The sequence below is a fragment of the Ovis canadensis genome, chromosome 1 (genome assembly GCF_042477335.2).
Source record: "Ovis canadensis isolate MfBH-ARS-UI-01 breed Bighorn chromosome 1, ARS-UI_OviCan_v2, whole genome shotgun sequence".
Taxonomy (NCBI): Eukaryota; Metazoa; Chordata; class Mammalia; order Artiodactyla; family Bovidae; genus Ovis; species Ovis canadensis.
The window spans coordinates 106241653-106253386 of NC_091245.1; the positions used below are offsets into that span (position 1 = coordinate 106241653).

Genomic DNA, 11734 nt, shown 5'->3' on the forward strand with positions numbered 1-11734 from the left:
ATGAACACTTTCCCTTATTCATGCAACAACCATTTACTAAGTGTCCACTTTGTGTTCAGCATTGTGTCAGGTGTAACCCTCTTGTTCTTCAGAGCTCCATAGTCTAATGGAAGAGAAAGACCTCTCTTCCATAAAATAACGGCAGCCTTGTGACAAGAGCTGTTATGAACAGTGGTGTCCTGGTCACTGTAGGAAAGCTGTAGACTAGACCCTAGCTTGAGGGAAAACAGAGTTATAAATGCATGTCTAGGTTTCCTAGAGGAGATGACATCTGAACCAACTGTTGAAAAGTGAATTGGAGAAGACTGGGCAGAGAAAATACAAAGGTCTAGAGACAAAGCAGAACGAAGCATTTAAACAGAATTGGAGTCCTGGCTTTCAAGAGAGGAACTATCAGAAGAGAGGTTGTTAAAACTAGGTTCAGATTTTACAGGGCCTTGTATGTCATTCTAAGGAGTTTAACTGTAATCCCATAGAAGATGGGGAAGTTTGAAGGACATCAAGCAAGTGATAAAGCTACATTTGGATTTAGGAAGGTAACTCTGGCAGACTAAGGTAACTCTGGAAAACTAATTGCCCTGAGAGAGTTTGGAGACCCCTTAAGGGGCATCTGAAATAATCTAGGTGAACAAATTCTGAGCGCTTGAAATAAGGCAGTGATAATAAGAAGTGGAGATAAGGGGAAGAATCTGAGATATTTAAGAACTTTTAGGGAATTCCCTGCCAATCCAGTGGTTAGGACTTTGCACCTTCACTGCCAAAGGCCCAAGTTCAGTCCCTGGTCAGGGAACCAAGATCCTGCAAGCTGCCCAGCACAGCGCCCCGCCCCCCCCAAAAGAGAATTTATAGCCCTTTCCATCACATAGCACTGTAATTTACCTGTCTTGTCTGCAAGCATAGACGAGCGCTGGCTTTATGGACAGGACTTTGTGTTCATCCTCAGCGTCCACTCAGTGACTGGCAGAGTTGCTCTTGGTGAGGGCTGGCAGATGAGTTTGGAAATGAAATACTAGAAGGAGCAATATGAAGAAGTCAGAGGAAACGAGTATGTCTAGGAGAGTGTTGCGAGGAAAAAAGTGAAATGCAGGAAGTCCGTAAGGGAGAGTGGATAAGAGGAAGCTCAAAAGGCATTCCCCATCTCTTCCCAATTTCTCGCCCTCGCAAGCCGCACGAGCTACAGCCAGCGTCCGGTTTTCCCGCCAGTTGCGGGAGGCTCCGCCTCCCTGGCGCTCAGTGGATAAAAGCCCTTCAGCCCTAGACCACACCCTCTCTGTTGGCTCCAGCAGCGTTTCCCCTCCTTCTCTTCCTATACTTGGAGGACGGCCCATATTGGCTAAGCCACGCCTACTTCAGTGTCCCTCTCGTTACGGACTACATTGGTCCCGCCTCTTTCCGAGATGGCTCTCGGTCGACCCCGCCTCCGCCCGCCCTGCCCAGCCTCCGTGCAGCTGTCGCCAGGGGGCGCAGCGCGACCCGCCCGCCGCCCTCTGAGGAGTCTGTCGCACACACCCCCTCCGCCCGGCTCTCTGGCAGTTCCCAGCCGACTACGCCTCCGCTCCGAGCCCGCCCGGCTGCTCCCGCTCCGACTCCGGGAGGGGTCGGGAGGTCCCGAATGGCCGCAGCAGGGTCTAGGAGGCCAAACGTGTAAGCTGACGGGCGTCATGGAGGCGGAGCAGCGGCCCACGACTGGGGCCAACGACGGGGCGACCCCTGGGTTGGAGGCTGAGCCTCCTGCTGCCCCGGCGTCTACAACCACAGCCTCGGGTCCGGTCCCTGGGTCCAGGCCCGGGCCCGAGCCCAAGAGGAGGCAGCTCGGGACCCTGCTCCAGCCCACGGTCAACAAGTTCTCCCTTCGCGTGTTCGGCAGCCACAAAGCAGTGGAAATCGAGCAGGAGCGGGTCAAGTCAGCGGGGGCCTGGATCATCCACCCATACAGCGACTTCCGGTACTGGGGGTCCGGCAGGGTGGGCAGGGGACACAGCTCCCACCCCCAAGGCCGCGACACGGGAGCCGGGCCCGCCCCACCCTCCACGGACACTTCATTTCCGGCCCAGGGGTTCCCTGGTGGGCCGACAGAGTCACTTCCCCCAACCTAATTCTTGGGTGAAGGATCCCCAGCCGGAGGTTCTCGGTGACTTTTCAGGCTAGGGGCGCTGGGAGAGACAAGCGGACACCAGAGACCTGGGTTTCCCATTTCAAAAACCCGACACCCCACCTGGACCAAGGGGAATACTGGAATTAGGGACTGCTGTCTCCTCCAGTTCTGCTTGCTGGGGATCTGGGAAATTTTGTCATGTTCCGAAACTCAGGGTCAGCCTAAAGGAGAAACCGAGCTATTCCCACTGTCCCCATTTCTACCCCAAGTACCTGGCTAGTTCAGCAGGGCAGGCTACCAAAAAAAAAAAAAAAAATAGGGATGCCGGGGAGAAAGGGAGTGGTGTCCGGACAGCAGTTCTGATCGCTGTCCCTGGTGCTGAAGACGGGATTCGGCGGGTTAGGGCCTGGACTCAGAGTGATTTGAGGCAGCAACAGAGGGGCACCAGTTCACTGCCCATGTGACCACCGCCCAGGTGACTACCAGAGAGAAGGGATGAAGAGTGGGGGTGGGGCTATTCCATAGTCCCCATCAGGCTGTACCTCTACATCAAGGTCGCTAGGGGAGGAGAGCAACCCTGTCCTTGGAGGAAATGAAGGACAGCTTTTGGATGAGGCAAGGATATGTGCCAATCACCTATCCTGGGGAGCTAAATGAGCAGAGAGGATGAGGTGTGAATCGGGAGCCTGGAAACACCATTGGAAACCTAGACGTCATTTTAATCCACAGACATACACACTCCCTTAATGTTCTTTCTCTCATTGTTTCGTTCACTGCTCTCTTTTTTACTGTCTCAGTATCACCCTACTAGTGCACCTTTTCCAGTCTGCTGTGCATCTCCCTCCTCTTCCCCATTTCACCCTCAAATGTATCCCCATAAACCATGTATCTCTGTTATTATTGTGCTTCTTCTCCATCCTCTCTCCTGTATCACCCGCCAGGCTTGTGACTGCCTGTGAGTCAGGCTGTGAAGATGCTCTATGGCAAGGCAAACCCTCTTTCCCTCTCCTCTCCCAGCTTACAGTACAGGATTTCTCCGGTGGCCAGGAAAGAGAAGAGGAGATCCAGGGTTTGCTGTTGATTGAAATCACACAGGGCTTCCTGGAGGCCTGGAGTTGAGGACCACCAAGCTTCATTCAGGAGCTGAAAGGATTGATTTTTTTTCAGTCAGAGTCAGAAGGGGCTGGGTCCTCAGTTGATGCTGCAACTAGGTGTGTCCTGAAATTGAAACTGCCATATCTAGTTGGGATCTTCAGATTGTCCAATGATCTTCTTTGAATGACCTCTTCTTTTCACAGCTTCCACACAGCAATATGGCTCTCCCCGACCATGCCCTTGCCTGGGCGCAACCAAAGTCTCAGTGGGCACAGGGAGGTTAGGGGAGGAAAGGAGTGCAGAGCTTCAAGCTTTGCCGTCTCAGGATCTGCTGTGGAGCTTCTCTGTATGTGCAGCCCTGCCGAAGTGCTCTGAAGAGGGGAGGGGTACATCTGAAAAGCTAGTTCAAACAAGGGGCAGGACAGACCATCCCCACTCTGGGAAACAGATCCCAGCAGGAAAACAGGAACCATGAGCCCAACTGTGTTGGGAAGGAGAGTTGGGGTTGGGAAAGCTAGGGAAGGTTTTCAGTCCTAAACTAGGAATGGGCAGAGACCTGGAGATGGGTAAAGCAGCAGTCTCTTCAGAATCCTTGGGATAAAGAGTAGGTGAGTCATAACACCAACTTGTCTTGTACAACACTGTCCCATCCATCCACATTCATATCAGTGCATATTTTTTAACAGCCCTCTGAGATCAGCAAAGGATATTTATCTTTTTTTAACTTAAAAAATATTTAATAATAGTGACATAGATTATATACATATAATGAGGACATTACATATATGTACTATATAAAGAATATATATGCATATTAGGGGTATATTTAGAGGTATATATATTAATATAGTAGAGATATAGTAAATAGATAAGGCAGATATATATATAAATAGTATAATATATACCAGGGTGTATATATATATATGTGTGTGTATGTGTGTGTGTGCACACACATATATTTGAAGGAGTAACTGTAAAACAGGCTCATATGTAATAACTGTCTAGGTCAAGAGAGACTACACTGAGGATACCCCAGAAGGCTCCTTGCTGCTCTCACATCCCTTTTCCAAACCCACTATTCTAACTTTTGTGGTACTTATTTCCTTACTTTTCTTTACAGTTTTACTACTTTTCTGTGAATCCCCTAAAAAATGCAGTTTAGTTTGATCTATTTTTGAACTTTGTACGTGTGGAATCCTACAGTGTGTATCCTTTGGTTTCTTGACATTAAATCTGTGAGATTCATTCGTACTGTGGAATGTAGGCTGCAGTTGGGTGACTTCACAGTTGTATAATATTCCAGGGCATCAGTGTATTTATCTACTGTGTTTATCTTATTAATCTACATTTTTCTACTGATGGATATTTGGATTATTTCCAGATTTAATGCTGTTATACCTGTATATATCTCCTGGAATCTTTCCCTTGAATGTGTATATACCTAGGAATAGAATTGCCAAGTTGCAGGGAATGCAAATGTTAGACTTTACTAGATAAATCCAAACTATTTTTCCAAGTGGTGGTCACATTTACACTCCCATTAGCTGTAAATGGTCATCCCGTTGTTCTGTATCCTTGTCCACTTTTGGCTGAGACTATCTGCCCTTAGTTTAGTGACTGACTCTCACTGTGGTCTTACTTCCCATCCCACCCCTATCTTAGGTTTTACTGGGACCTGATCATGCTCCTGCTGATGGTGGGGAACCTCATTGTGCTACCTGTGGGCATCACCTTCTTCAAGGAAGAGAACTCTCCACCTTGGATTGTCTTCAACGTCCTCTCTGACACTTTCTTCCTGATGGATCTGGTGCTCAACTTCCGCACAGGCATCGTGGTAGAGGAGGGTGCTGAGATCCTGCTGGCACCGCGGGCCATCCGCACACGCTACCTGCGCACCTGGTTCCTGGTTGACCTCATCTCCTCTATTCCTGTGGATTACATCTTTCTGGTGGTGGAGCTGGAGCCACGACTGGATGCTGAGGTCTACAAAACAGCGCGGGCCCTGCGCATTGTGCGTTTCACCAAGATCCTCAGCCTGCTGCGGCTGCTCCGCCTCTCCCGCCTCATCCGCTACATACACCAGTGGGAGGAGGTGGGGTGGGGAGGTGGGCAGGGGGGGCTTGCAGACTCCTCCAGACAGCGATACGAGTGGGGCTCCTGGCAACTTTCTGGGGTGGGGCAGATGAGTGGGGCTTCCGAGGGAGGGGTGTCTCCAGTGTTAGTAGGGGAGAAACAGGGACAGAATGAGTGTTCAGGGGATGGGATTCGCAGGCTGCAAGGATGGTGCTGCAGGAGAATGGAGCATAGTTGCTGGACAAACACTGAAGGGTTAGTTAGACTCCAAGAGGAAGGTATAGAAGAGGAGCTAATAATTGTAGAGCATGGGGAAGGCTGGAGTTTCAGCTTCAGGACAACAGCAGAGTTTAGTGGTTCAGAGTGTGAACTCTGCAGTCTCATTGCTTGTGGTCAGATCCCAATTTTACTATTTACTATATGAGACCTGGTTTCCTTGTCTATAAAATGAAAATGTTAAATATATTTACATATGATAAGGTTATAAGAGTTGAAGGAGTTAATACCTGTAAAGCACCTAGTACCGTGCCTGGCACAGTAAGTTCTCAGTAGATTATCTATTATTATTATTGGAAGGGAAGAGAGCTTCTGGCACTCATCCTTTTATACGCCCTGGGGCTGTTACACTGCGAATTGCCCTCTCTCCCCTTTCCCAGCCTATACTTGGGCAGCTTGTGCAGTAGACCTTTTTGACTGAGTTTCTGCTGTGGCACTTGCTGTGATTTGGGGCACATGATTTGCATCAGTTTTCCTACCTATGGGATGAGAGCAGTAATACAACCTCCTTTGTGTTAGCTATATATGCGGTTTTATAGCCACAGTCTTAACATTCATGGAGAGCAGGGCCAGAGGGAAATTTGAAGAGAGAATCTGCAAGGCCAGGCATGGAAAAGTCCTGGCAGGGAGAGGTTCCTGTCCACAACAGCCCCTCCTTGGACTCCTCAGATTTTTCACATGACCTATGACCTGGCCAGTGCTGTGGTTCGCATCTTCAACCTCATCGGAATGATGCTGCTGCTGTGTCACTGGGATGGCTGTCTGCAGTTCCTGGTCCCCATGCTGCAAGACTTCCCTCCTGACTGCTGGGTCTCCATCAGCCACATGGTGGTGAGAAGTCCCCGCCGTTCGGCCTTTCCTGGGCCTTCCAAGGGCTCTTCTCTCTGAGCAGGAGGGGTGAACACAGGGGGCAAGTGGGCGATGGTGGAGAGATGACCATGAGTGGACAGAAGAGAGGAGGTGGGGAGGTGAGAGGAAAGAGGCCCGGAAGAAGTACTTGTATTGGAGGGAGCATATGGGGAAGGAAAGCTGGGGAGAAACTGCAGCTCCCATGCTATAGAAGAGGCCCCTTCTGCTTCAGGGCCCCCCAGAACCAAACCTAAGTGCCCCCCTTGGCAGGCAAGTTGAAGTAGATGGGGGCAGACAGAAGGATTGCAAGAGAAAGCGGGGAGCGGGAGGAGAATGAGGTTCTGAGGGGTCTGTGCCCAGCTCTGACTCTGCCCCCCAGAACCACTCCTGGGGCCGCCAGTATTCCCACGCCCTGTTCAAGGCCATGAGCCACATGCTGTGCATTGGCTACGGGCAGCAGGCACCTGTAGGCATGCCCGACGTCTGGCTCACCATGCTCAGCATGATCGTGGGTGCCACGTGCTACGCCATGTTCATCGGTCATGCCACCGCCCTCATCCAGTCCCTGGACTCCTCGCGGCGTCAGTACCAGGAGAAGGTCAGCAGGGGCAGGAAAAGGGAGGGGAGGGGTGCTGGAGGCTGGGGAGCTCCACGTGCAGCCCATTCTGATGCGTCCCTGTTGGCTCTCTGGGTCCTGCCTTGCCCCGTACCCGTTTGTCCGTGTGTGTACCTTTCCTTTGTACCAATGCACCTGTCCTTGGACTCCTCCACGTCCGGGTTTTCCTGTGACTGTGCTGTGTCCTCCCTGCATCCACCCTTACTCATCTATCCTTTTGTCTGCATGTTTCTACCCTCTGGGTGTGTCCCATGGCTGTGACCGTCCTCCACAACCTCCCCCCCAACACTGTTCTGGCTCCACATCTGTCTCTGTGCTTTCTTGCCCGCTGGCCGTCGGCTGGCTCTCCAGTACAAGCAGGTGGAGCAGTACATGTCCTTCCACAAGCTGCCGGCTGATACACGGCAGCGCATCCACGAGTACTATGAACACCGCTACCAGGGCAAGATGTTCGATGAGGAGAGCATCCTAGGCGAGCTGAGCGAGCCACTGCGGGAGGTGGGGCTGGGCGGGGCCCTGGAGGGAGGCTCTTCAAGGACCTGGGCTTCTGGGACAACCTCTATTAGTCAGCTGGGGCCCCTACAGCAAGTGGGGCCTACAGAGGGCCCCATGGGAGTTCAGGCCTTTGGAGCACTTTCAGGAGTTAAGGTCTTCCTTGATGATCTTTCAGGGGTGAAGTACACATAAGGAGGGGCTGCAGGAATCTCTGTTGGGGTGGGGTTGGGGTATGGTCCTGCAAGGGCTCATGGGGAAGCTCTGAGGGCAGGAGCTTAGAGATGGTCCCAGGCCGACTGAAGCATCCCCGTCCTTTGGCAGATCATGACCCCAGGGGTGGGGCTTCTGGAGACAGATGAGCTCGATGGGGGCACCTCGGGGCAGGGAGCACAGCCTGCCTGACAGGCCCCTCCCCTGCCCAGGAGATCATTAACTTCACCTGCCGGGGCCTGGTGGCCCACATGCCGCTGTTTGCCCATGCTGACCCCAGCTTCGTCACGGCCGTGCTCACCAAGCTACGCTTTGAGGTCTTCCAGCCGGGGGACCTCGTGGTGCGTGAGGGCTCCGTGGGCAGGAAGATGTACTTCATCCAGCATGGGCTGCTCAGTGTGCTGGCACGTGGCGCCCGGGACACCCGCCTCACTGATGGATCCTACTTTGGGGGTCAGCAGGCCTCAGGGTGGGCGGGTGGGGGATCTGGAGCAGAGAAAGGAGGGCAGCTGCTCCCCTGGGTCTGGGTCTTCACCTGGCTGTGCTCCAGGACCACAGAGTTCCAGCCCCTCCCCAGGCCTATTCAATTAGAATCTCTGGGTCTGGGGTTTAGAGTTCTGTAATTTTAAAGGCTTAAGAGATTCCCGTGCATGGTCAGGTTGAAAATCCCTGGGCCAGTGAGACCCAGGGAGCCCACAAGATGAGGGAAAGATAGGAATAGAGCAGTGCTATCCCAGGGGCTGGAGCTTTGTGGCTCCCTGGGGGAATGACTTGGTGGGAGAATCAGGGACCCAGCCTGTGGCAGTTCCACAGTTCTCCTGGCTGCTGCCCAAAAGGGTTTGAGATTCATAATCTCTCAATCCCCAAATCACCCACCACCTTCCAGCATCCTCATTGTGTTGCCCTTCGCCCTTTGGCACTACTTTTCTCCTTCTGGGTTGCCTTGGTGTTCTTTCAAAGGGGAGGGAAGAGAGGGCACTGCCCTAGGCCTACCCCTTGGGCTAAAGCCATGGAGGTGGGGTGGGAATTAAAGTGAAGTGGAATAACTAGGAGTGCAGCAGACCTGCCTGTTATCAGCTTTAATTTGGACAGAGGCAGGACAGTAATTATGTGGGAGAGTGAGGGTGCTTGGAGCACTCAGGGCCTCTGGGTGGGTGGGGAGTCATAAGTTGCTCCCATCCGGGGAGGAGTCTGAGGAATCTGGGTCAGTTGCTGCAGGCCCAGTGAGAGGGAGTTCTGCAGACAGTGATTCTGAAGGCCTCCTCCCAACTTTGTCAGAGATCTGCCTGCTGACTCGGGGCCGACGCACGGCCAGCGTGCGTGCAGACACCTACTGCCGCCTGTACTCACTCAGCGTGGACCATTTCAACGCCGTGCTCGAGGAGTTCCCTATGATGCGCCGGGCCTTCGAGACAGTGGCCATGGATCGGCTGCGCCGTATCGGTGAGGTCCAGGCTGCGCCCTCACCCTCATCCATGGCAAGGAGTCCCCCGGATCCCAGGGCCCAGGCTCCAGTGCCTTGGCACACCCCAGGGCACCCGAGTCCCAGCAGATGCCCCCCGTAGGGCTCTCAACACACTGGCTCCCAGTCCCTATAACCCAGCATCTCTGAACCCTGGAGACATCGCCCCCAGTTCCCATGCACTGAATCCTCCTTCCTTGAGTACCAGTCCCTGATCCTCACCATCTCTGATCCGTACTCTCATCCCCTAACCCTCTTCCTTCAACCCTCATCTCCCAATCTCCATCTCCCAACTCCGTCTCCACACACTTGATCCCCATCCCCTACCTTCACCCTGCCAGTGTCCGTTGACTCCATCTTGTTACCCTCGTTCTTTTGATAGCCAACCTTCATCTTGAATTCCTATCCTATCCTTAACTCCTTCCCCCGGGATAATTTCTAGGCAAGAAGAATTCCATACTGCAGCGGAAGCGCTCTGAGCCAAGTCCGGGCAGCAGTGGAGGCGTCATGGAGCAGCACCTGGTCCAACACGACAGGGATATGGCTCGCGGCGTTCGGGGCCTGGCGCCCAGCACAGGCGCTCGGCTCAGTGGAAAGCCGGTGCTGTGGGAGCCGCTGGTGCACGCACCCCTGCAAGCAGCCGCCGTGACCTCTAGTGTGGCCATTGCCTTGACACACCAGCGGGGCCCTCTTCCCCTCTCACCCGACTCTCCAGTCACCCTCCTTGCTCGCTCTGCTCGAAGATCAGCAGGAGCAGGCTCCCCAGCCTCCCCCCTGGTGCCTGTCCAAGCTGGCCCTCTAGCCCGGGGGCCTTGGGCATCCACCTCCCGCCTGCCGGCCCCGCCTGCTCGAACCCTTCATGCCAGCCTATCTCGGGCTGGGCGCTCACAGGTGTCACTGCTGGGGCCTCCCCCAGGAGGGGGTGGACGGCGACTAGGACCTCGGGGCCGCCCTCTCTCAGCCTCCCAACCTTCTCTGCCTCAGAGGGCAGCAGGTGATGGCTCTCCTGGGCGTAAGAGCTCAGGAAGTGAGCGCCTGCCCCCTTCAGGGCTCCTGACCAAGCCTCCAGGGACAGCCCAGCCCCCCAGGCTGCCAGTGCCTGAGCCAGCTACTCCCCGGGGCCCCCAGCTGTCTGCCAACATGTGAAACCTTTAGGTAAGCCCTTGGGTGCAGTAGCGTACGCCTGAGGGCAGACACCTCTTGGGGACACCGAGGGGACCTGAAACACTGCCCTATGGGACTATCTCCCCTTAGTACCAAGAAGATGGTCTCTGTCCTCAGTTCAGGCACCCTGTAGCCTGACACCCATCCTAATCCATTCACCAAGTCATCAAAGGTTCTTAGCGCCTACCATGTTCAAGGCACTGTGCCAGGCGCTGTATGTCTCCACTGCCAAGTAGAAGCGACTCCGAGTCCTCTGATGAGGGTATTCCCCTAGCTATGGTCCTGCCAGGTGCAGGCCCAAGTCCACGAGCCCATCTTACTAAGCACAAGTACTTGCCATCACCATCACTGCCAAGTAACTAGATGTCTCTGTTTTCCTGTCCATGACCTTTCAGGTTCTGCCTGGCATGGTTAATCTTCCTGTCCGGCTAGCATAGCTGGGCACTGCCAACTACCCGTGCCCTCATTGATGTCAACAAATGTCTCAGGCCCCTGGTGTGGGCACCCAGCTTTACTGCCATGCGTGGACCCTCCCTGTCTGTATCCCGAGTGGGAACACACCTCCTGCCGAGTTCCTTGTGCTTTCTGTCTCTGTGGTAGAACTACCTTTTTGTAAACTGGGAACCTTCTCCTTCCTGTGCCCTTGTCCGGGTGATGGCCCCCTTGAAGCTATGGGATTGCTGACACCCCCTTATTTAGTGTGCCAGTCTAGATCCCCCCAGGTAGGGGGCACGTGGCTGAATCCCGAGCTGGAATTTTTTTTCTTTCCTCCCTCCCTTATTTATTCATTTAATAGTTTATTCATTCATTTGCTAGTTTTCGTTATTATCAACTCGCTTTATCTATCCATTCCTTTATCCGTCTCTGCCCTTCCCTCCTACCAGGGAAACAGGAATGGACAGGGCCCTCCATTCCAGCTCTTGCGGTCTTGTGCAACTACCATCAGCAGCAATACTTGAACACCCTCCCTATCTAGGTAGGACCAGGAAGGGCCACCTGAGACGGGGAGAAGGACTGTTCTTATTTTTAGTTCTTTTTCTTTCCTGTTGAGTTTGCTGTTGGTGCAGGAGCAAGGGGAGGGCCCGAGGTATCCAAGCCTAGGGAAGGGCAGGCTAGCCAGTACCTCTGCCTTCTCAGGGACAAGCGAATCCTGCAGCTCACCCCTCTGTCCCCACATCTACTCTCCAGCATCAAAGAATGTGGGGCCAGGACCCTAATGCTCCTTTTCTCCTAGGCAGGGAGTTCTGGGGTTCTGGGTGTATGGAAGAAGTTTTATATGGCTTCCAAATATCTGGGTTTAAAAAGAAAATAGAGACACTTGTTTTGGCTCCTGGTTTGTGTGTGGGAACAAAGTGGGCATTTCAGGGTGCAGAAGGAGGCCAGAAGACCTGACCCAGTA

General features: G+C 53.4%; 1 protein-coding gene and 1 long non-coding RNA gene across 3 annotated transcripts; one reads left to right on the forward strand and one right to left on the reverse strand.

Annotated features, from left to right (window-relative positions):
* Positions 1 to 1432: 1432 nt before the first annotated feature.
* Positions 1433 to 11655, forward strand: HCN3 (hyperpolarization activated cyclic nucleotide gated potassium channel 3). Of its 2 annotated transcripts, XM_069576293.1 has the most exons (9): positions 1538 to 1945; positions 4853 to 5282; positions 6209 to 6370; positions 6768 to 6986; positions 7356 to 7502; positions 7922 to 8162; positions 8988 to 9152; positions 9614 to 10326; positions 10731 to 11655. In XM_069576293.1, the coding sequence occupies exons 1-8, from the start codon at positions 1662 to 1664 to the stop codon at positions 10315 to 10317; spliced, it is 2352 nt and encodes a 783-aa protein (XP_069432394.1). In that variant the 5' UTR covers positions 1538 to 1661; the 3' UTR covers positions 10318 to 10326; positions 10731 to 11655. The 2 variants fall into 2 exon arrangements, with proteins under 2 accessions (XP_069432383.1, XP_069432394.1); XM_069576282.1 differs by having other exon boundaries at positions 1433 to 1945; positions 9614 to 11655.
* On the reverse strand, positions 6049 to 9269 carry LOC138433548 (uncharacterized). The gene is made up of 2 exons (XR_011254354.1): positions 8011 to 9269; positions 6049 to 6423 (listed from the first exon to the last, which is right to left on the reverse strand). It is a non-coding gene; the product is annotated as an uncharacterized lncRNA (long non-coding RNA).
* Positions 11656 to 11734: the final 79 nt, after the last annotated feature.